This window comes from Somniosus microcephalus, chromosome 12 (assembly GCF_052327205.1).
Source record: "Somniosus microcephalus isolate GS21.2 chromosome 12, FLI_Smic_1.0, whole genome shotgun sequence".
Taxonomy (NCBI): Eukaryota; Metazoa; Chordata; class Chondrichthyes; order Squaliformes; family Somniosidae; genus Somniosus; species Somniosus microcephalus.
In genome coordinates, this window is record NC_140998.1 from 220,536,842 (window position 1) to 220,561,729 (window position 24,888).

The following is a 24,888-nucleotide window of genomic DNA, read 5'->3' on the forward strand; positions in this document are numbered from 1 at the left end:
ACCCTGTTTAAAGAGGGAGTCTCTCCGTCAGGGACCCTGTTTAAAGAGGGAGTCTCTCCGTCAGGGACCCTGTTTATAGAGGGAGTCTCACCATTAACGGGCTCTGTTTGAAATGAATCTTTTGATGGCAGTCAGAGAGAGCGTTGGGTTTCCAGCTCTTGGGCCAGCTCTGATGGGCGCTGTTGTGTCAATACACGAGCCGGCACTCCTGATCCGAGTGTAATCAGCGGCGATTGGAGATAAGCTGGGCGCGAGGAGGCCCCATCGCCCCTCAGATAGAGCCACAGATTGGAGGCAGAAAGGACACCGTCAGGGTCACGAAGGCGACGGTATTGATCCATCAGCCGCTCCAGATACCCCGAGGGCGAGAAGGTCGAGGGCTGGGCGATGAGCAATTCAGAAAAAATTAGAATTTCTCCAGCGCTTTTCCCCACCTCAGGACGTCCCAAAGCGCTTCACAGCCAATGAAGTACTGTTTTTGAAGTGTGGTCACTGTTGTAATGTAGGAAACGCGGCAGCCAAAATGCGCACAGCAAGCTCCCACAAACAGCAACGTGATAATGACCGGATCATCTGTTTTAGTGATGTTGGTTGAGGAATTAAATATTGGCCCCAGGACACCGGGGAGAACTCCCCCCCTGCTCTTCTTGAAATAGTGGCTGTGGAATCTTTTACATCCACCTGAGGGGGCAGACGGGGACGCGGTTTAACGTCTCATCCAAAAGCCAGCACCTCCGACAGTGCGGCGCGCCCTCAGTACTGCCCCTCCGACAGTGCGGCGCTCCCTCAGTACTGCCCCTCTGACAGTGCGGCGCTCCCTCAGTACTGCCCCTCCGACAGTGCGGCGCTCCCTCAGTACTGCCCCTCTGACAGTGCGGAGCTCCCTCAGTACTGCCCCTCCGACAGTGCGGCGCTCCCTCAGTACTGCCCCTCCGACAGTGCGGCGCTCCCTCAGTACTGCCCCTCCGACAGTGCGGCGCTCCCAGTACTGCCCCTCCGACAGTGCGGCGCTCCCTCAGTACTGCCCCTCCGACAGTGCGGTGCTCCCTCAGTACTGCCCCTCCGACAGTGTGGGGCTCCCTCAGTACTGCCCCTCCGACAGTGCGGCGCTCCCTCAGTACTGTCCCTCCGAAAGTGCGGCGCTCCCAGTACTGCCCCTCCGACAGTGCGGCGCTCCCTCAGTACTGCCCCACCGACAGTGCGGTGCTCCCTCAGTACTGCCTCTCCGACAGTGCGGTGCTCCCTCAGTACTGGCACTCGGAAGTGTCCGCCTGGATTATGGGGTTCAAGTCAATGAGGCGGGGGCTCGAACCCACGACCATCTGACTCAGAGGTGTGAGAGAGAGACAGCGAGAGAGAGAGAGACAGCGAGAGAGAGACAGCGAGAAAGAGAGAGACAGCGAGAGAGAGAGAGAGTGAGAGAGAGACAGCGAGAGAGAGAGAGACAGCGAGAGAGACAGCGAGAGAGAGAGAGAGAGAGTGAGAGAGAGACAGCGAGAGAGAGAGAGAGAGAGTGAGAGAGAGACAGCGAGAGAGAGAGAGAGACAGCGAGAGAGAGACAGCGAGAGAGAGAGAGAGAGTGCACTGAACCACAGCTGACAATGTTTTGAGAGAGACAGCCTTTGCACTCACCCCCCTCAACAAATCCCACATTAACTGGCAGCGAAAAGATGTTAAAATGAGCTCAGAATTACTCCCAGCTTCTCTTGCTGGTTAGTCAGCAATCCTTCTCCATTTTACACAGTATTGCTCACCATGCGGTGGGTAAGATTTGATGGGATAGGACCAGGGATTCGTATTCTAAGGATTGTGTGGGAGGGAATGATACGCAATTAGAAATTCCTCCACTCCTTCAATAATCTGGGTTTGACCCCCCAGGTTCCGGGAGGGGGGTGAAAGGTCAATACCTGACCCACTGACCCCACCATCAGAGAGCAGCCCCTTCATTCACCCCACCATCTGTGGCAGGGTTTGACCCCGGGGTAAATGTAGGGAGGTCGGGGGGTCAGGATTAGATGTGACGCCTCCCACGGTTGAATTTCTGGCGCGGGCTGACAGTCGGATGGAGGGGCCTGATTGGGGGAGGGGTGAGGGGGCAGCGGTGGAGGCCGTGCCCCAGCGAGGGGCAGCCTGACTGATGGGAGGAGAGTAAGTCACTGACGACGTGTGTCCGTGTTTTCCCAGGAGAAGTTGGAGATGTACAAGATGGAGGGGAAGGACGGCGTCGGCGGAGAGCCCAAGAAGAAAAAGATGAAGAAGAAAGAGAGGCTGGAGGGGATGAAGAAGGAGATGGACATCGTAAGTAAAGGCGGTGAAATATTGCGTCTTCCCAACGCCCCGACAACCCAACTGCACCCAGCACAACGCAATATCTCACCCCATACTGGAGACATTGTCCCCATTCCCCTCTCCCCTGACCCCACCATAACCTCCGACCCCACCATAACCCTCGACCCCATCATAAACTCTGACCCCAGCATAACCCCCGACCCCACCATAAACCCCGACCCCACCATAACCCCCCCGACCCCATCATAAACCCCGACCCCATCATAAACTCTGACCCCAGCATAACCCCCGACCCCACCATAAACCCCGACCCCACCATAACCCCCCCCCGACCCCATCATAAACTCTGACCCCAGCATAACCCCCGAACCCACTGTGGTAAACCACTGTTATTGTTGTTCACCGTTGTTGTTGCACACTGTTGTACCTATGCATGCCTCAGCATGTCTCTGCTGGCTCCGCCCCTGGCTCCACCCACAGGCCCAGGTATAAAGGTGACCGCTCTGCAGCCCCCTGCCTTCTTGGAACCCAGTCAACCACGAGAGGCATGCTCTGTTCTTTGCTAATAAAAGCCTTTTAGTTACTCTCCTAACTCTCCGTCTTTTATGAGTAATTGATAGCGCATCAATTTTATTAGCAAAAACAAAATGTCGACAACAAACGCTGAGCGGCAGACTGCTGCACCAAACGCTGAGCAGCAGGAGCTGCTGCGAGCCCTCAGACCAACATGCCTGGACCGAGACCCCCAAGAATCGGGTTCGGCTACCAAATTCGCGCATTGGCTGCGTTGCTTCGAGGCCTACCTGCAAGCCTCAACTGTGACCCTGGACGAAAACAAGCTGGAAATCCTGGCCTCAAAGGTGAGCCTCCTCCATGCCAACCCTCAGTATGCTTACGTGGTGTACCCGGACGGGCGGGAGGACACAGTCTCCATACGAGACCTCGCACCTTCGGGTGCTCCCGAAACACCTCCCTCGCCACCCACCACTACCCACGCCTACCCCCAGTACGCTTACGTAGCGTACCCAGACGGGCGGGAGGACACAGTCTCCATACGAGACCTCGCACCTTCGGGTGCCCCTGAAACACTACCATTGCCATCCACCACTACCCACAACCCAACCCCGTTAGACGGCATGCCGCAGCCCCAGGACCCGTCATTGACCACCCAACCACTCAATGAGACGCCAGATTCAACGTTGGATGCTGCACCATCACCGCCGCCACCACGACGATCAGGACGGCATATAAGGCCACCTGATAGACTTACTTACACGAACCTTTAGTACACTTCACCCCGCTGGACTCAATTTTAAACAAGGGGTGAATGTGGTAAACCACTGTTATTGTTGTTCACTGTTGTTGTTGTTGCACACTGTTGTACCTATGCATGCCTCAGCATGTCTCTGCTGGCTCCGCCCCTGGCTCCACCCACAGGCCCAGGTATAAAGGTGATTGCTCTGCAGCCCCCTGCCTTCTTGGAACCCAGTCAACCACGAGAGGCATGCTCTGTTCTTTGCTAATAAAAGCCTTTTAGTTACTCTCCTAACTCTCCGTCTTTTATGAGTAATTGATAGCGCATCACCCACCATAACCCCGACCCCACCATAACCCCCGACCCCATCATAAATTCTGACCCCACCATAACCCCGACCCCACCATAACCCCGACCCCACCATAATCCTGACCCCACCATAAACCCTGACCCCACCATAATCCTGACCCCACCATAAACCCTGACCCCACCATAACCCCTGACCCCATCAAAACCGCCGACCCCAGCATAACCCGACCCCACCAGAACCCTGACCGCACCATAAACTCTGACCCCACCATAAACCCCGATCCCACCATAAACTCTGACCCCACAATAACGCCTGACTCGACCAAAACCCCCGACCCCATCATAACCCCCGACCCCACCCAAAACACCGACCCCACCACAACCCCCGACAACGCCATAAACCATGACCCCGCCATAAACCATGACCCCACCATAACCCCCGAACCTGCCACAACCCCCGACCCCCAACTGCCTTCTCACCATATCCCTCAATCCCAATTGTTCTACAACCCCACCAGTAAACCCATAACTCCCCGTCGCTCTTGGACCCTCCCTCACTCACACTCCCCCCCTCACTCACACTCCCTGACCCCCCTCACTCACACTCCCTGACCCTCGCTCACTCACACTCCCTGACCCTCACTCACTCACACTCCCCCCTTCACTCACACTCCCTGACCTCCCTCACTCACACTCCCTGACCCTCGCTCACTCACACTCCCTGACCCTCCCTCACTCACACTCCCCCCTTCACTCACACTCCCTGACCTCCCCCACTCACACTCCCTGACCCCCTCACTCACACTCCCTGACCCCACTCACTCACACTTTCTGACCCTCCCTCACTCACACTCCCTGACCTCCCTCACTCACACTCCCTGACCCCCTCACTCACACTCCCTGACCCCCCTCACTCACACTCCCTGACCCTCGCTCACTCACACTCCCTGACCTCCCTCACTCACACACCCTGACCTCCCTCACTCACACTCCCGGACCTCCCTCACTCACACTCCCTGACCTCCCTCACTCACACTCCCTGACCTCCCTCACTCACACTCCCTGACCTCCCTCACTCACACTCCCGGACCTCCCTCACTCACACTCCCTGACCTCCCTCACTCACACTCCCGGACCTCCCTCACTCACACTCCCGGACCTCCCTCACTCACACTCCCTGACCCTCCCTCACTCACACTCCCGGACCTCCCTCACTCACACTCCCTGACCTCCCTCACTCACACTCCCCCCTTCACTCACACTCCCTGACCTCCCTCACTCACACTCCCTGACCCCCTCACTCACACTCCCTGACCCCCCTCACTCACACTCCCTGACCCTCGCTCACTCACACTCCCGGACCTCCCTCACTCACACTCCCTGACCTCCCTCACTCACACTCCCTGACGTTCCTCACTCACACTCCCGGACCTCCCTCACTCACACTCCCGGACCTCCCTCACTCACACTCCCGGACCTCCCACACTCACACTCCCTGACCCACCCTCACTCACACTCCCGGACCTCCCTCACTCACACTCCCGGACCTCCCTCACTCACACTCCCGGACCCTCGCTCACTCACACTCCCTGACCCTCCCTCACTCACACTCCCTGACCTCCCTCACTCACACTCCCTGACCCCCCTCACTCACACTCCTTGACCTCCCTCACTCACACTCCCTGACCCCCCTCACTCACACTCCCTGACCTCCCTCACTCACACTCCCTGACCTCCCTCACTCACACTCCCTGACCCCCCTCACTCACACTCCCTGACCCCACTCACACACACTCCCTGACCCCCCTCACTCACACTCCCTGACCTCCCTCACTCACACTCCCTGACCCCCCTCACTCACACTCCCTGACCCTCCCTCACTCACAATCCCTGACCCCCCTCACTCACACTCCCTGACCTCCCTCACTCACACTCCCTGACCTCCCTCACTCACACTCCCTGACCTCCCTCACTCACACTCCCTGACCTCCCTCACTCACACTCTCTGACCTCCCACACTCACACTCCCTGACCCCCCTCACTCACACTCCCTGACCCCCCTCACTCACACTCCCTGACCCCCCTCACTCACACTCCCTGACCTCCCTCACTCACACTCCCTGACCTCCCTCACTCACACTCCCTGACCTCCCTCACTCACACTCCCTGACCTCCCTCACTCACACTCCCTGACCCCCCTCACTCACACTCCCTGACCTCCCTCACTCACACTCCCTGACCCTCCCTCACTCACACTCCCCTTCCCTCACTCAAACTCCCTGACCTCCCTCACTCACACTCCCTGACCTCCCTCACTTACACTCCCTGAACTCCCTCACTCACACTCCCTGACCCCCCTCACTCACACTCCCCCTCCCTCACTCACACTCCCTGACCTCCCTCACTCACACTCCCTGACCTCCATCACTCACACTCCCTGACCCCCCTCACTCACACTCCCTGACCCTCCCTCACTCACACTCCCTGACCCTCCTCACTCACACTCCCTGACCTCCCTCACTCACACTCCCTGACCTCCCTCACTCACACTCCCTGACCTCCCTCACTCACACTCCCTGACCCCCCCCACTCACACTCCCTGACCCCCCTCACTCACACTCCCTGACCTCCCTCACTCACACTCCCTGACCCACCTCACTCACACTCCCTGACCTCCCTCACTCACACTCCCTGACCTCCCTCACTCACACTCCCTGACTTCCCTCACTCACACTCCCTGACCTCCCTCACTCACACTCCCTGACCTCCCTCACTCACACTCCCTGACCCCCCTCACTCACACTCCCTGACCCCCCTCACTCACACTCCCTGACCTCCCTCACTCACACTCCCCCTCCCTCACTCACACTCCCCCTCCCTCACTCACACGCCCTGACCTCCCTCACTCACACTCCATGACCCCCCTGACTCACACTCCCCCTCCCTCACTCACACTCCCTGACCTCCCTCACTCACAGTCCCTGACCGTCACTCACTCACACTCCCGGACCCTCCTGACTCACACTCCCTGACCTCCCTCACTCACACTCCCTGACCTCCCTCACTCACACTCCCTGACCTCCCTCACTCACACTCCCTGACCTCCCTCACTCACAATCCCTGACCTCCCTCACTCACACTCCCTGACGCCCCTCACACACTCCCTGACCTCCCTCACTCACACTCCCTGACCTCCCTCACTCACACTCCCTGACCTCCCTCACTCACACTCCCTGACCCTCCTCACTCACACTCCCTGACCCCCCTCACTCACACCCCCTGACCTCCCTCACTCACACTCCCTGATCCCCCTCACTCACACTCCCTGACCCCCTCACTCACACTCCCTTACCTCCCTCACTCACACTCCCTGACCCCCCTCACTCACACTCCCCCTCACTCACACTCCCTGACGCCCCTCACACACTCCCTGACCTCCCTCACTCACACTCCCTGACCTCCCTCACTCACACTCCCCCTCCCTCACTCACACTCCCTGACCCCCCTCACTCACACTCCCTGACCTCCCTCACTCACACTCCCTGACCCCCCTCACTCACACTCCCTGACCCCCCTCACTCACACTCCCCCTCCCTCACTCACACTCCCTGACCCTCCTCACTCACACTCCCTGACCCCCCTCACTCACACTCCCTGACCCCCCTCACTCACACTCCCTGACCTCCCTCACTCACACTCCCTGACCCCCCTCACTCACACGCCCCCTCCCTCACTCACACTCCCTGACCTCCCTCACTCACAGTCCCTGACCTCCCTCATTCACACTCCCCCTCCCTCAGTCACACTCCCCCTCCCTCACTCACACTCCCTGACCCCCCTCACTCACACTCCCCGACCTTCCTCACTCACACTCTCTGACCCCCCTCACTCACACTCCCTGACCTCCCTCACTCACACTCCCTGACCTCCCTCACTCACACTCCCTGACCCCCCTCACTCACACTCCCTGACCTCCCTCACTCACACTCCCTGACCCTCCCTCACTCACACTCCCCCTCCCTCACTCACACTCCCTGACCTCCCTCACTCACACTCCCTGACCTCCCTCACTCACACTCCCTGAACTCCCTCACTCACACTCCCTGACCCCCCTCACTCACACTCCCCCTCCCTCACTCACACTCCCTGACCTCCCTCACTCACACTCCCTGACCTCCATCACTCACACTCCCTGACCCCCCTCACTCACACTCCCTGACCCTCCCTCACTCACACTCCCTGACCCTCCTCACTCACACTCGCTGACCTCCCTCACTCACACTCCCTGACCTCCCTCACTCACACTCCCTGACCTCCCTCACTCACACTCCCTGACCCCCCTCACTCACACTCCCTGACCTCCCTCACTCACACTCCCTGACCCCCCTCACTCACACTCCCTGACCTCCCTCACTCACACTCCCTGACCTACCTCACTCACACTCCCTGACCTCCCTCACTCACACTCCCTGACCTCCCTCACTCACACTCCCTGACCTCCCTCACTCACACTCCCGGACCTCCCTCACTCACACTCCCTGACCCCCCTCACTCACACTCCCTGACCTCCCTCACTCACACTCCCTGACCTCCCTCACTCACACTCCCTGACCCCCCTCACTCACACTCCCTGACCCCCCTCACTCACACTCCCTGACCTCCCTCACTCACACTCCCCCTCCCTCACTCACACTCCCCCTCCCTCACTCACACTCCCTGACCTCCCTCACTCACACTCCCTGACACCCCTCACTCACACTCCCCCTCCCTCACTCACACTCCCTGACCTCCCTCACTCACAGTCCCTGACCGTCCCTCACTCACACTCCCGGACCCTCCTCACTCACACTCCCTGACCTCCCTCACTCACACTCCCTGACCTCCCTCACTCACACTCCCTGACCTCCCTCACTCACACTCCCTGACCTCCCTCACTCACACTCCCTGACCTCCCTCACTCACACTCCCTGACCCCCCTCACTCACACTCCCTGACCTCCCTCACTCACACTCCCTGACCTCCCTCACTCACACTCCCTGACCTCCCTCACTCACACTCCCTGACCCTCCTCACTCACACTCCCTGACCCCCCTCACTCACACTCCCTGACCTCCCTCACTCACACTCCCTGATCCCCCTCACTCACACTCCCTGACCCCCTCACTCACACTCCCTGACCTCCCTCACTCACACTCCCTGACCTCCCTCACTCACACTCCCTGACCTCCCTCACTCACACTCCCTGACCTCCCTCACTCACACTCCCCCTCCCTCACTCACACTCCCTGACCCCCCTCACTCACACTCCCTGACCTCCCTCACTCACACTCCCTGACCTCCCTCACTCACACTCCCTGACCTCCCTCACTCACACTCCTCCTCACTCACACTCCCTGACCCCCCTCACTCACACTCCCTGACCTCCCTCACTCACACTCCCCCTCCCTCACTCACACTCCCTGACCCCCCTCACTCACACTCCCTGACCTCCCTCACTCACACTCCCTGACCCCCCTCACTCACACTCCCTGACCCCCCTCACTCACACTCCCCCTCCCTCACTCACACTCCCTGACCCTCCTCACTCACACTCCCTGACCCCCCTCACTCACACTCCCTGACCCCCCCACTCACACTCCCTGACCTCCCTCACTCACACTCCCTGAACTCCCTCACTCACACTCCCTGACCCCCCTCACTCACACTCCCCCTCCCTCCCTCACACTCCCTGACCTCCCTCACTCACACTCCCTGACCTCCATCACTCACACTCCCTGACCCCCCTCACTCACACTCCCTGACCCTCCCTCACTCACACTCCCTGACCCTCCTCACTCACACTCCCTGACCTCCCTCACTCACACTCCCTGACCTCCCTCACTCACACTCCCTGACCTCCCTCACTCACACTCCCTGACCCCTCTCACTCACACTCCCTGACCTCCCTCACTCACACTCCCTGACCCCCCTCACTCACACTCCCTGACCTCCCTCACTCACACTCCCTGACCTACCTCACTCACACTCCCTGACCTCCCTCACTCACACTCCCTGACCTCCCTCACTCACACTCCCTGACCCCCCTCACTCACACTCCCTGACCCCCCTCACTCACACTCCCTGACCTCCCTCACTCACACTCCCCCTCCCTCACTCACACTCCCCCTCCCTCACTCACACTCCCTGACCTCCCTCACTCACACTCCCTGACACCCCTCACTCACACTCCCCCTCCCTCACTCACACTCCCTGACCTCCCTCACTCACAGTCCCTGACCGTCCCTCACTCACACTCCCGGACCCTCCTCACTCACTCTCCCTGACCTCCCTCACTCACACTCCCTGACCTCCCTCACTCACACTCCCTGACCTACCTCACTCACACTCCCTGACCTCCCTCACTCACACTCCCTGACACCCCTCACTCACACTCCCCCTCCCTCACTCACACTCCCTGACCTCCCTCACTCACAGTCCCTGACCGTCCCTCACTCACACTCCCGGACCCTCCTCACTCACTCTCCCTGACCTCCCTCACTCACACTCCCTGACCTCCCTCACTCACACTCCCGGACCCTCCTCACTCACTCTCCCTGACCCCCCTCACTCACACTCCCTGACCTCCCTCACTCACAATCCCTGACCTCCCTCACTCACACTCCCTGACCTCCCTCACTCACACTCTCTGACCTCCCTCACTCACACTCCCTGACCCCCCTCACTCACACTCCCTGACCTACCTCACTCACACTCCCTGACCTCCCTCACTCACACTCCCTGACCTCCCTCACTCACACTCCCTGACCTCCCTCACTCACACTCCCTGACCTCCCTCACTCACACTCCCTGACCCCCCTCACTCACACTCCCTGACCTACCTCACTCACACTCCCTGACCTCCCTCACTCACACTCCCTGACCTCCCTCACTCACACTCCCTGACCCCCCTCACTCACACTCCCTGACCTCCCTCACTCACACTCCCTGACCTCCCTCACTCACACTCCCCCTCCCTCACTCACACTCCCCCTCCCTCACTCACACTCCCCCTCCCTCACTCACACTCCCCCTCCCTCACTCACACTCCCTGACCCCCTCACTCACACTCCCTGACCTCCCTCACTCACACTCCCTGACCTCCCTCACTCACACTCCCTGACCTCCCTCACTCACACTCCCTGACCTCCCTCACTCACACTCCCCCTCCCTCACTCACACTCCCTGACCCCCCTCACTCACACTCCCTGACCTCCCTCACTCACATTCCCTGACCTCCCTCACTCACACTCCCTGACTTCCCTCACTCACACTCCCTGACCTCCCTCACTCACACTCCCTGACCTCCCTCACTCACACTCCCTGACCTCCCTCACTCACACTCCGTGACACCCCTCACTCACACTCCCTGACCTCACTCACTCACACTCCCTGACCCCCCTCACTCACACTCCCTGACCTCCCTCACTCACACTCCCTGACCCTCCCTCACTCACACTCCCTGACCCCCCTCACTCACACTCCCTGACCTCCCTCACTCACACTCCCTGACCTCCCTCACTCACACTCCCTGACCTCCCTCACTCACACTCCCTGACCCCCATCACTCACACTCCCTGACCCCCCTCACTCACACTCCCTGACCCCCCTCACTCACACTCCCTGACCCCCCTCACTCACACTCCCTGACCTCCCTCACTCACACTCCCTGACCCCCCTCACTCACACTCCCCCTCCCTCACTCACACTCCCTGACCCCCCTCACTCACACTCCCTGACCCTCCTCAGTCACACTCCCTGACCTCCCTCACTCACACTCCCTGACCTCCCTCACTCACACTCCCTGACCTCACTCACTCACACTCCCCCACCCTCACTCACACTCCCTGACCCCCCTCACTCACACTCCCTGACCTCCCTCACTCACACTCCCTGACCTCCCTCACTCACACTCCCTGACCCCCCTCACTCACACTCCCTGACCCCCATCACTCACACTCCCTGACCCCCCTCACTCACACTCCCTGACCCCCCTCACTCACACTCCCTGACCCCCTCACTCACACTCCCTGACCTCCCTCACTCACACTCCCTGACCCCCCTCACTCACACTCCCCCTCCCTCACTCACACTCCCTGACCCCCCTCACTCACACTCCCTGACCTCCCTCACTCACACTCCCTGACCTCCCTCACTCACACTCCCTGACCTCCCTCACTCACACTCCCTGACCTCCCTCACTCACACTCCCCCTCCCTCACTCACACTCCCTGACCCCCCTCACTCACACTCCCTGACCTCCCTCACTCACACTCCCTGACCCCCCTCACTCACACTCCCTGACCCTCCTCACTCACACTCCCGGACCTCCCTCACTCACACTCCCTGACCTCCCTCACTCACACTCCCTGACCCCCCTCACTCACACTCCCCCTCCCTCACTCACACTCCCCCTCCCTCACTCACACTCCCCCTCCCTCACTCACACTCCCTGACCCCCCTCACTCACACTCCCTGACCTCCCTCACTCACACTCCCTGACCTCCCTCACTCACACTCCCCCTCCCTCACTCACACTCCCTGACCTCCCTCACTCACACTCCCTGACATCCCTCACTCACACTCCCCCTCCCTCACTCACACTCCCTGACCTCCCTCACTCACACTCCCCCTCCCTCACTCACACTCCCTGACCCCCCTCACTCACACTCCCCCTCCCTCACTCACACTCCCTGACCTCCCTCACTCACGTCTCCTCCTCTTCTTCCTCAGGATGACCACGAGATCTCCATTGAAGAACTGGAAGAGAAATATGACACCAGCATCGAGCGGGTAAGTGAGGACCCGGGAGCGTTGGTAAGAAGAGATCCGGACTTGTCCCGCCGACGGGCTGTGCTGGCTCGGGGGCGGAGTATCAACTGCTGCTTTGAAAACGGAGATGCCCTGATTGTTGTTGGGTCAGGGTATCGGGGATGTGGTGCCAAGGTTGGGTAGATGGAGTTAAAGAACAGATGAGCCATGATTTCAGTGATTGGTGGAACAGGCTCGAGGGGCTGAATGGCCTCCCCCTGTTACGAGGTACTGAATTGTTTCGGAGATTTAACTCTACATGCCTGGAGGAAACATACCGTGAGGTTAATATCAGCCCATGGGACACACTCGCCATATTAGACATCTCACTGGGGTATGGGTTCCACACACACTGACTTTCACTGGGGTACGGGTTCCACACACACTGACTCTCACTGGGGTACGGGTTCCACACACACTGACTCTCACTGGGGTACGGGTTCCACACACACTGACTCTCACTGGGGTACGGGTTCCACACACACTGACTCTCACTGGGGTACGGGTTCCACACACACTGACTCTCACTGGGGTACGGGTTCCACACACACTGACTCTCACTGGGGTACGGGTTCCACACACACTGACTCTCACTGGGGTACGGGTCCCACACACACTGACTCTCACTGGTGTACAGGTGCCACACACACTGACTCTCACTGGGGTACGGGTTCCACACACACTGACTCTCACTGGGGTACAGGTTCCACACACACTGACTCTCACTGGGGTACGGGTCCCACACACACTGACTCTCACTGGGGTACGGGTTCCACACACACTGACTCTCACTGGGGTATGGGTTCCACACACACTGACTCTCACTGGGGTACGGGTCCCACAGACACTGACTCTCACTGGGGTACGGGTTCCACACACACTGACTCTCACTGGGGTACGGGTTCCACACACACTGACTCTCACTGGGGTACGGGTTCCACACACACTGACTCTCACTGGGGTACGGGTTCCACACACACTGACTCTCACTGGGGTACGGGTTCCACACACACTGACTCTCACTGGGGTACGGGTCCCATACACACTGACTCTCACTGGGGTACGGGTCCCACACACACTGACTCTCACTGGGGTACGGGTTCCACACACACTGACTCGCACTGGGGTACGGGTTCCACACACACTGACTCTCACTGGGGTACGGGTTCCACACACACTGACTCTCACTGGGGTACAGGTTCCACACATACTCACTCTCACTGGGGTACGGGTTCCACACACACTGACTCTCACTGGGGTACAGGTTCCACACACACTGACTCTCACTGGGGTACGGGTCCCACAGACACTGACTCTCACTGGGGTACGGGTTCCACACACACTGACTCTCACTGGGGTACAGGTTCCACACACACTGACTCTCACTGGGGTACGGGTTCCACACACACTGACTCTCACTGGGGTACGGGTTCCACACACACTGACTCTCACTGGGGTACGGGTTCCACACACACTGACTCTCACTGGGGTACGGGTTCCACACACACTGACTCTCACTGGGGTACGGGTTCCACACACACTGACTCTCACTGGGGTACGGGTTCCACACACACTGACTCTCACTGGGGTACGGGTTCCACACACACTGACTCTCACTGGGGTACGGTTTCCACACACACTGACTCTCACTGGGGTACGGGTTCCACACTCACTGACTCTCACTGGGGTACAGGTTCCACACACACTGACTCTCACTGGGGTACAGGTCCCACACACACTGACTCTCACTGGGGTACGGGTTCCACACACACTGACTCTCACTGGGGTACGGGTTCCACAAACACTGACTCTCACTGGGGTATGGGTTCCACACACACTGACTCTCACTGGGGTACGGGTCCCACACACACTGACTCTCACAGTGGTACGGGTTCCACACACACTGACTCTCACTGGGGTACGGGTTCCACACACACTGACTCTCACTGGGGTACGGGTTCCACACACACTGACTCTCACTGGGGTACAAGTCCCACACACACTGACTCTCACTGGGGTACGGGTTCCACACACACTGACTCTCACTGGGGTACGGGTTCCACACACACTGACTCTCACTGGGGTACGGGTTCCACACACACTGACTCTCACTGGGGTACGGGTTCCACACACACTGACTCTCACTGGGGTACGGGTCCCACACACACTGACTCTCACTGGGGTACGGGTCCCACACACACTGACTCTCACTGGGGTACGGGTTCCACACACACTGACTCTCACTGGGGTACGGGTTCCACACACACTGACTCTCACTGGGGTACGGGTTCCACACACACCTACTCTCACTGGGGTACGGGTTCCACACACACTGACTCTCACTGGGGTAGGGGTTCCACACTCACTGACTCTCACTGGGGTACAGGTTCCACACACACTGACTCTCACTGGGGTACAGGTCCCACACACACTGACTCTCACTGGGGTACGGGTTCCACACACACTGACTCTCACTGGGGTACGGGTTCCACACACACTGACTCTCACTGGGGTACGGGTTCCACACACACTGACTCTCACTGGGGTACAGGTCCCACACACACTGACTCTCACTGGGGTACGGGTTCCACACATACTGACTCTCACTGGGGTACGGGTTCCACACACACTGACTCTCACTGGGGTACGGGTTCCACACACACTGACTCTCACTGGGGTACGGGTTCCACACACACTGACTCTCACTGGGGTACGGGTCCCACACACACTGACTCTCACTGGGGTACGGGTCCCACACACACTGACTCTCACTGGGGTACGGGTTCCACACACACTGACTCTCACTGGGGTACAGGTTCCACACACACTGACTCTCACTGGGGTACGGGTTCCACACACACTGACTCTCACTGGGGTACGGGTTCCACAGACACTGACTCTCACTGGGGTACGGGTTCCACACACAATGACTCTCACTGGGGTACGGGTTCCACACACTGACTCTCACTGGGGTACGGGTTCCACACACACTGACTCTCACTGGGGTACGTGTTCCACACACACTGACTCTCACTGGGGTACGGGTTCCACACACACTGACTCTCACTGGGGTACGGGTTCCACACACACTGGCTCTCACTGGGGTACGGGTTCCACACACACTGACTCTCACTGGGGTACGGGTTCCACACACACTGACTCTCACTGGGGTACGGGTTCCACACACACTGACTCTCACTGGGGTACGGGTTCCACACACACTGACTCTCACTGGGGTACGGGTTCCACACACACTGACTCTCACTGGGGTACGGGTTCCACACACACTGACTCTCACTGGTGTATGGGTTCCACACACACTGACTCTCACTGGGGTACGGGTTCCCTCATACACTGACTCTCACTGGGGTACGGGTTCCACACACACTGACTCTCACTGGGGTACGGGTTCCACACGCACTGACTCTCACTGGGGTACGGGTTCCACACACACTGACTCTCACTGGGGTACGGGTTCCACACACACTGACTCTCACTGGGGTACGGGTTCCACACACACTGACTCTCACTGGGGTACGGGTTCCACACACACTGACTCTCACTGGGGTACGGGTTCCACACACACTGACTCTCACTGGGGTACGGGTTCCACACACACTGACTCTCACTGGGGTACGGGTTCCACACACAATACAATACAAATCGCTTTATTGGCATGATAAGGTACATCTTATGTTGCCAAAGCATCAAAATACATTTATGGTTGAACACATAAACGCGGTTCCATTCATACAGTGTATAAACAGGTATATCCCTGAGTTTATAAATATATTTTCACCTTGTTTATATATATTCTTTTCTTAGTTTACTGGTTGTCCCTCTGTTCATGGCAAGCTGTAACATAGTGTGCCGCCAGTGTTACACAGCTTCTCTCCTCCCCCAGTAGGAATGGGAGTTTTTGGTTGTCAGTCAGATTTCTGAATTCAGGGCATATTTGTGAGAATTTTTGATAGAAATTCTCTCTGATGCCCTGATATTTTCCACAGGCTGTGAGGAAGTGCATCTCTGTCTCAACTACTCCCTGACTGCAGTGAGAGCATATCCTGTCTTCTCTTGGCAGCCTGGTCTGCCTGTGTCTGCCTTTTTCGATCGCTAGGCTATGTTCGCTAAGTCTGTACCTTGTCAAGGTTCTTCTCAGTTTGTTATCCTTTACCATGGTCAGGTAATCAGCTATGTTGTATTGTCTGTTTAGGGCCAAGTAGCAATTGAGTTTGCTTTGGGTTTTTGTTGTTTCTGCCCAATATGACAGATATTTTTCCTTTTGCTTAGCGACGATTGTGTTGGGTCGAATTCTTTGTGTTACCCTGTCACTGTCCTGGGGCTGGTTATTGTTAGTATTGTTATTAGTTACTTTATTGAGTCCCAGGACTAGTTGACTGAGGGTATTCTTCTTTATGGTCAGCTCTTGGCATTTCAGGGCGTCGTAGTGATAGCATTGGGGGTTGCTCATTTGTAGGTGATTCCAAAATTTGGTGGCTCTTTTTTGGATAGTGATTATTAATGGGTATTGGCCTAGTTCCGCCCTGCATGCGTTGTTTACTGTTTTCCTTTGAGTCCGGAGGATACTTTTACAGAATTCCGCATGTAGGATCTCAATTGGGTGTTTGTCCCATTTTGCAAAATCTTGTTGTGTTAGTGGTCCCCAGACCTCACTGCCATAGAGTGCAATTGGTTCAATTACTGATTTGAAAATTTTGAGCCAAATGCTAATTGGGATTTCTATTTGGATTAATTTTTTGATGGCATAGAAAGCCCTTCTTGCTTTCTCTTTCAGTTCATTCACAGCCAGTTTGAAGTTTCCCGTAGAACTGATTTTTAAGCCCAAGTATGTGTAGTGAGTGGTTTGTTCAATTTTGGTTGTTCCTACTGTGAAATTTATTGTGGGTCCATGTTGTTTGGATCTTTGCTGGAACACAAGGACTTTGGTTTTTTGGGGATTTATTGTCAGGGCCCAAGTCTGGCAGTACGACTCCAGCAGGTCCAGGTTCTGCTGTAGACCCTCCTTAGTTGGTGACAGCAGAACCAGGTCGTCGGCACAGAGGAGGAATTTAACCTTGGATTCATATAGGGTGAGGCCGGGTGCTGTAGATTGTTCAAGTAGTACTGGGGTACGGGTTCCACACACACTGACTCTCACTGGGGTACGGGTCCCACACACACTGACTCTCACTGGTGTACAGGTTCCACACACACTGACTCTCATTGGGTACGGGTTCCACACACACTGACTCTCACTGGGGTACAGGTTCCACACACACTGACTCTCACTGGGGTACGGGTCCCACACACACTGACTCTCACTGGGGTACGGGTTCCACACACACTGACTCTCACTGGGGTATGGGTTCCACACACACTGACTCTCACTGGGGTACGGGTCCCACAGACACTGACTCTCACTGGGGTACGGGTTCCACACACACTGACTCTCACTGGGGTACGGGTTCCACACACACTGACTCTCACTGGGGTACGGGTTCCACACACACTGACTCTCACTGGGGTACGGGTCCCACAGACACTGACTCTCACTGGGGTACGGGTTCCACACACACTGACTCTCACTGGGGTACGGGTTCCACACACACTGACTCTCACTGGGGTACGGGTTCCACACACACTGACTCTCACTGGGGTACAGGTCCCATACACACTGACTCTCACTGGGGTACGGGTCCCACACACACTGACTCTCACTGGGGTACGGGTTCCACACACACTGACTCGCACTGGGGTATGGGTTCCACACACACTGACTCTCACTGGGGTACGGGTTCCACACACACTGACTCTCACTGGGGTACAGGTTCCACACACACTGACTCTCACTGGGGTACGGGTTCCACACACACTGACTCTCACTGGGGTACAGGTTCCACACACACTGACTCTCACTGGGGTACGGGTCCCACAGACACTGACTCTCACTGGGGTACGGGTTCCACACACACTGACTCTCACTGGGGTACAGGTTCCACACACACTGACTCTCACTGGGGTACGGGTTCCACACACACTGACTCTCACTGGGGTACGGGTTCCACACACACTGACTCTCACTGGGGTACGGGTTCCACACACACTGACTCTCACTGGGGTACGGGTTCCACACACACTGACTCTCACTGGGGTACGGGTTCCACACACACTGACTCTCACTGGGGTACGGGTTCCACACACACTGACTCTCACTGGGGTACGGGTTCCACACACACTGACTCTCACTGGGGTACGGGTTCCACACTCACTGACTCTCACTGGGGTACAGGTTCCACACACACTGACTCTCACTGGGGTACAGGTCCCACACACACTGACTCTCACTGGGGTACAGGTTCCACACACACTGACTCTCACTGGGGTACGGGTTCCACACACACTGACTCTCACTGGGGTACGGGTTCCACAGACACTGACTCTCACTGGGGTACGGGTTCCACACACAATGACTCTCACTGGGGTACGGGTTCCACACACTGACTCTCACTGGGGTACGGGTTCCACACACACTGACTCTCACTGGGGTACGTGTTCCACACACACTGACTCTCACTGGGGTACGGGTTCCACACACACTGACTCTCACTGGGGTACGGGTTCCACACACACTGACTCTCACTGGGGTACGGGTTCCACACACACTGACTCTCACTGGGGTACGGGTTCCACACACACTGACTCTCACTGGGGTACGGGTTCCACACACACTGACTCTCACTGGGGTACGGGTTCCACACACACTGACTCTCACTGGGGTACGGGTTCCACACACACTGACTCTCACTGGGGTACGGGTTCCACACACACTGACTCTCACTGGTGTATGGGTTCCACACACACTGACTCTCACTGGGGTACGGGTTCCCTCATACACTGACTCTCACTGGGGTACGGGTTCCACACACACTGACTCTCACTGGGGTACGGGTTCCACACGCACTGACTCTCACTGGGGTACGGGTTCCACACACACTGACTCACACTGGGGTACGGGTTCCACACACACTGACTCTCACTGGGGTACGGGTTCCACACACACTGACTCTCACTGGGGTACGGGTTCCACACACACTGACTCTCACTGGGGTACGGGTTCCACACACACTGACTCTCACTGGGGTATGGGTTCCACACACACTGACTCTCACTGGGGTACGGGTCCCACAGACACTGACTCTCACTGGGGTACGGGTTCCACACACACTGACTCTCACTGGGGTAAGGGTCCCACACACACTGACTCTCACTGGGGTACGGGTTCCACACACACTGACTCTCACTGGGGTACGGGTTCCACACACACTGACTCTCACTGGGGTACGGGTTCCACACACACTGACTCTCACTGGGGTACAGGTTCCACACACACTGACTCTCACTGGGGTACGGGTTCCACACACACTGACTCTCACTGGGGTACGGGTTCCACAGACACTGACTCTCACTGGGGTACGGGTTCCACACACAATGACTCTCACTGGGGTACGGGTTCCACACACTGACTCTCACTGGGGTACGGGTTCCACACACACTGACTCTCACTGGGGTACGTGTTCCACACACACTGACTCTCACTGGGGTACGGGTTCCACACACACTGACTCTCACTGGGGTACGGGTTCCACACACACTGGCTCTCACTGGGGTACGGGTTCCACACACACTGACTCTCACTGGGGTACGGGTTCCACACACACTGACTCTCACTGGGTACGGGTTCCACACACACTGACTCTCACTGGGGTACGGGTTCCACACACACTGACTCTCACTGGGGTACGGGTTCCACACACACTGACTCTCACTGGGGTACGGGTTCCACACACACTGACTCTCACTGGTGTATGGGTTCCACACACACTGACTCTCACTGGGGTACGGGTTCCCTCATACACTGACTCTCACTGGGGTACGGGTTCCACACACACTGACTCTCACTGGGGTACGGGTTCCACACGCACTGACTCTCACTGGGGTACGGGTTCCACACACACTGACTCTCACTGGGGTACGGGTTCCACACACACTGACTCTCACTGGGGTACGGGTTCCACACACACTGACTCTCACTGGGTACGGGTTCCACACACACTGACTCTCACTGGGTACGGGTTCCACACACACTGACTCTCACTGGGGTATGGGTTCCACACACACTGACTCTCACTGGGTACGGGTCCCACAGACACTGACTCTCACTGGGGTACGGGTTCCACACACACTGACTCTCACTGGGGTACGGGTTCCACACACACTGACTCTCACTGGGGTACGGGTTTCCACACACACTGACTCTCACTGGGGTACGGGTCCCACAGACACTGACTCTCACTGGGGTACGGGTTCCACACACACTGACTCTCACTGGGGTACGTGTTCCACACACACTGACTCTCACTGGGGTACGGGTTCCACACACACTGACTCTCACTGGGGTACGGGTTCCACACACACTGGCTCTCACTGGGGTACGGGTTCCACACACACTGACTCTCACTGGGGTACGGGTTCCACACACACTGACTCTCACTGGGGTACGGGTTCCACACACACTGACTCTCACTGGGGTACGGGTTCCACACACACTGACTCTCACTGGGGTACGGGTTCCACACACACTGACTCTCACTGGGGTACGGGTTCCACACACACTGACTCTCACTGGTGTATGGGTTCCACACACACTGACTCTCACTGGGGTACGGGTTCCCTCATACACTGACTCTCACTGGGGTACGGGTTCCACACACACTGACTCTCACTGGGGTACGGGTTCCACACGCACTGACTCTCACTGGGGTACGGGTTCCACACACACTGACTCTCACTGGGGTACGGGTTCCACACACACTGACTCTCACTGGGGTACGGGTTCCACACACACTGACTCTCACTGGGGTACGGGTTCCACACACACTGACTCTCACTGGGGTACGGGTTCCACACACACTGACTCTCACTGGGGGACGGGTTCCACACACACTGACTCTCACTGGGGTATGGGTTCCACACACACTGACTCTCACTGGGGTACGGGTCCCACAGACACTGACTCTCACTGGGGTACGGGTTCCACACACACTGACTCTCACTGGGGTACGGGTTCCACACACACTGACTCTCACTGGGGTACGGGTTCCACACACACTGACTCTCACTGGGGTACGGGTCCCACAGACACTGACTCTCACTGGGGTACGGGTTCCACACACACTGACTCTCACTGGGGTACGGGTTCCACACACACTGACTCTCACTGGGGTACGGGTTCCACACACACTGACTCTCACTGGGGTACAGGTCCCATACACACTGACTCTCACTGGGGTACGGGTCCCACACACACTGACTCTCACTGGGGTACGGGTTCCACACACACTGACTCGCACTGGGGTATGGGTTCCACACACACTGACTCTCACTGGGGTACGGGTTCCACACACACTGACTCTCACTGGGGTACAGGTTCCACACACACTGACTCTCACTGGGGTACGGGTTCCACACACACTGACTCTCACTGGGGTACAGGTTCCACACACACTGACTCTCACTGGGGTACGGGTCCCACAGACACTGACTCTCACTGGGGTACGGGTTCCACACACACTGACTCTCACTGGGGTACAGGTTCCACACACACTGACTCTCACTGGGGTACGGGTTCCACACACACTGACTCTCACTGGGGTACGGGTTCCACACACACTGACTCTCACTGGGGTACGGGTTCCACACACACTGACTCTCACTGGGGTACGGGTTCCACACACACTGACTCTCACTGGGGTACGGGTTCCACACACACTGACTCTCACTGGGGTACGGGTTCCACACACACTGACTCTCACTGGGGTACGGGTTCCACACACACTGACTCTCACTGGGGTACGGGTTCCACACTCACTGACTCTCACTGGGGTACAGGTTCCACACACACTGACTCTCACTGGGGTACAGGTCCCACACACACTGACTCTCACTGGGGTACAGGTTGCACACACACTGACTCTCACTGGGGTACGGGTTCCACACACACTGACTCTCACTGGGGTACGGGTTCCACAGACACTGACTCTCACTGGGGTACGGGTTCCACACACAATGACTCTCACTGGGGTACGGGTTCCACACACTGACTCTCACTGGGGTACGGGTTCCACACACACTGACTCTCACTGGGGTACGTGTTCCACACACACTGACTCTCACTGGGGTACGGGTTCCACACACACGGACTCTCACTGGGGTACGGGTTCCACACACACTGGCTCTCACTGGGGTACGGGTTCCACACACACTGACTCTCACTGGGGTACGGGTTCCACACACACTGACTCTCACTGGGGTACGGGTTCCACACACACTGACTCTCACTGGGGTACGGGTTCCACACACACTGACTCTCACTGGGGTACGGGTTCCACACACACTGACTCTCACTGGGGTACGGGTTCCACACACACTGACTCTCACTGGTGTATGGGTTCCACACACACTGACTCTCACTGGGGTACAGGTTCCACACACACTGACTCTCACTGGGGTACGGGTTCCACACACACTGACTCTCACTGGGGTACGGGTTCCACAGACACTGACTCTCACTGGGGTACGGGTTCCACACACAATGACTCTCACTGGGGTACGGGTTCCACACACTGACTCTCACTGGGGTACGGGTTCCACACACACTGACTCTCACTGGGGTACGTGTTCCACACACACTGACTCTCACTGGGGTACGGGTTCCACACACACTGACTCTCACTGGGGTACGATTTCCACACACACTGTCTCTCACTGGGGTACGGGTTCCACACTCACTGACTCTCACTGGGGTACGGGTTCCACACACACTGACTCTCACTGGGGTACGGGTTCCACACACACTGACTCTCACTGGGGTACGGGTTCCACACACTCTGACTCTCACTGGGGTACGGGTTCCACACACACTGACTCTCACTGGGGTACGGGTTCCACACACACTGACTCTCACTGGGGTACGGGTCCCACACACACTGACTCTCACTGGGGTACGGGTCCCACACACACTGACTCTCACTGGGGTACGGGTTCCACACACACTGACTCTCACTGGGGTACAGGTTCCACACACACTGACTCTCACTGGGGTACGGGTTCCACACACACTGACTCTCACTGGGGTACGGGTTCCACAGACACTGACTCTCACTGGGGTACGGGTTCCACACACAATGACTCTCACTGGGGTACGGGTTCCACACACTGACTCTCACTGGGGTACGGGTTCCACACACACTGACTCTCACTGGGGTACGTGTTCCACACTCACTGACTCTCACTGGGGTACGGGTTCCACACACACTGACTCTCACTGGGGTACGGGTTCCACACACACTGGCTCTCACTGGGGTACGGGTTCCACACACACTGACTCTCACTGGGGTACGGGTTCCACACACACTGACTCTCACTGGGGTACGGGTTCCACACACACTGACTCTCACTGGGGTACGGGTTCCACACACACTGACTCTCACTGGGGTACGGGTTCCACACACACTGACTCTCACTGGGGTACGGGTTCCACACACACTGACTCTCGCTGGTGTATGGGTTCCACACACACTGACTCTCACTGGGGTACGGGTTCCCTCACACACTGACTCTCACTGGGGTACGGGTTCCACACACACTGACTCTCACTGGGGTACGGGTTCCACACGCACTGACTCTCACTGGGGTACGGGTTCCACACACACTGACTCTCACTGGGGTACGGGTTCCACACACACTGACTCTCACTGGGGTACGGGTTCCACACACACTGACTCTCACTGGGGTACGGGTTCCACACACACTGACTCTCACTGGGGTACGGGTTCCACACACACTGACTCTCACTGGGGTACGGGTACCACACACACTGACTCTCACTGGGGAACGGGTTCCACACACACTGACCCTCACTGGGGTACGGGTTCCACACACACTGACTCTCACTGGGGTACGGGTTCCACACACACTGCCTCTCACTGGGGTACGGGTTCCACAGACACTGACTCTCACTGGGGTATGAGTCCCACATATCTCTGCAATTTCTTCCCCTTCAAGTATTTCTCCAATTCCCCTTTTGAAAGTTACTATTGAATCTGCTTCCACCGCCCTTTCAGGTAGCG

General features: G+C 57.7%; 2 protein-coding genes across 2 annotated transcripts in view; both read left to right on the top strand.

Moving 5' to 3' along the window:
* Positions 1 to 24,888, top strand: part of LOC147110150 (CD276 antigen-like) — a 129,747-nt gene that overhangs the window by 63,448 nt on the left and 41,411 nt on the right. The window lies entirely within an intron of this gene.
* Positions 1 to 24,888, top strand: part of LOC147110152 (potassium-transporting ATPase alpha chain 1-like) — a 54,664-nt gene that overhangs the window by 5,500 nt on the left and 24,276 nt on the right. Inside the window, exons 2-3 of the mRNA XM_086002476.1 lie at positions 2,185 to 2,298; positions 12,623 to 12,682. Of these exons, the coding sequence (XP_085858602.1) occupies positions 2,185 to 2,298; positions 12,623 to 12,682 (174 nt within the window). The remainder of the gene's footprint in view (positions 1 to 2,184; positions 2,299 to 12,622; positions 12,683 to 24,888) is intronic.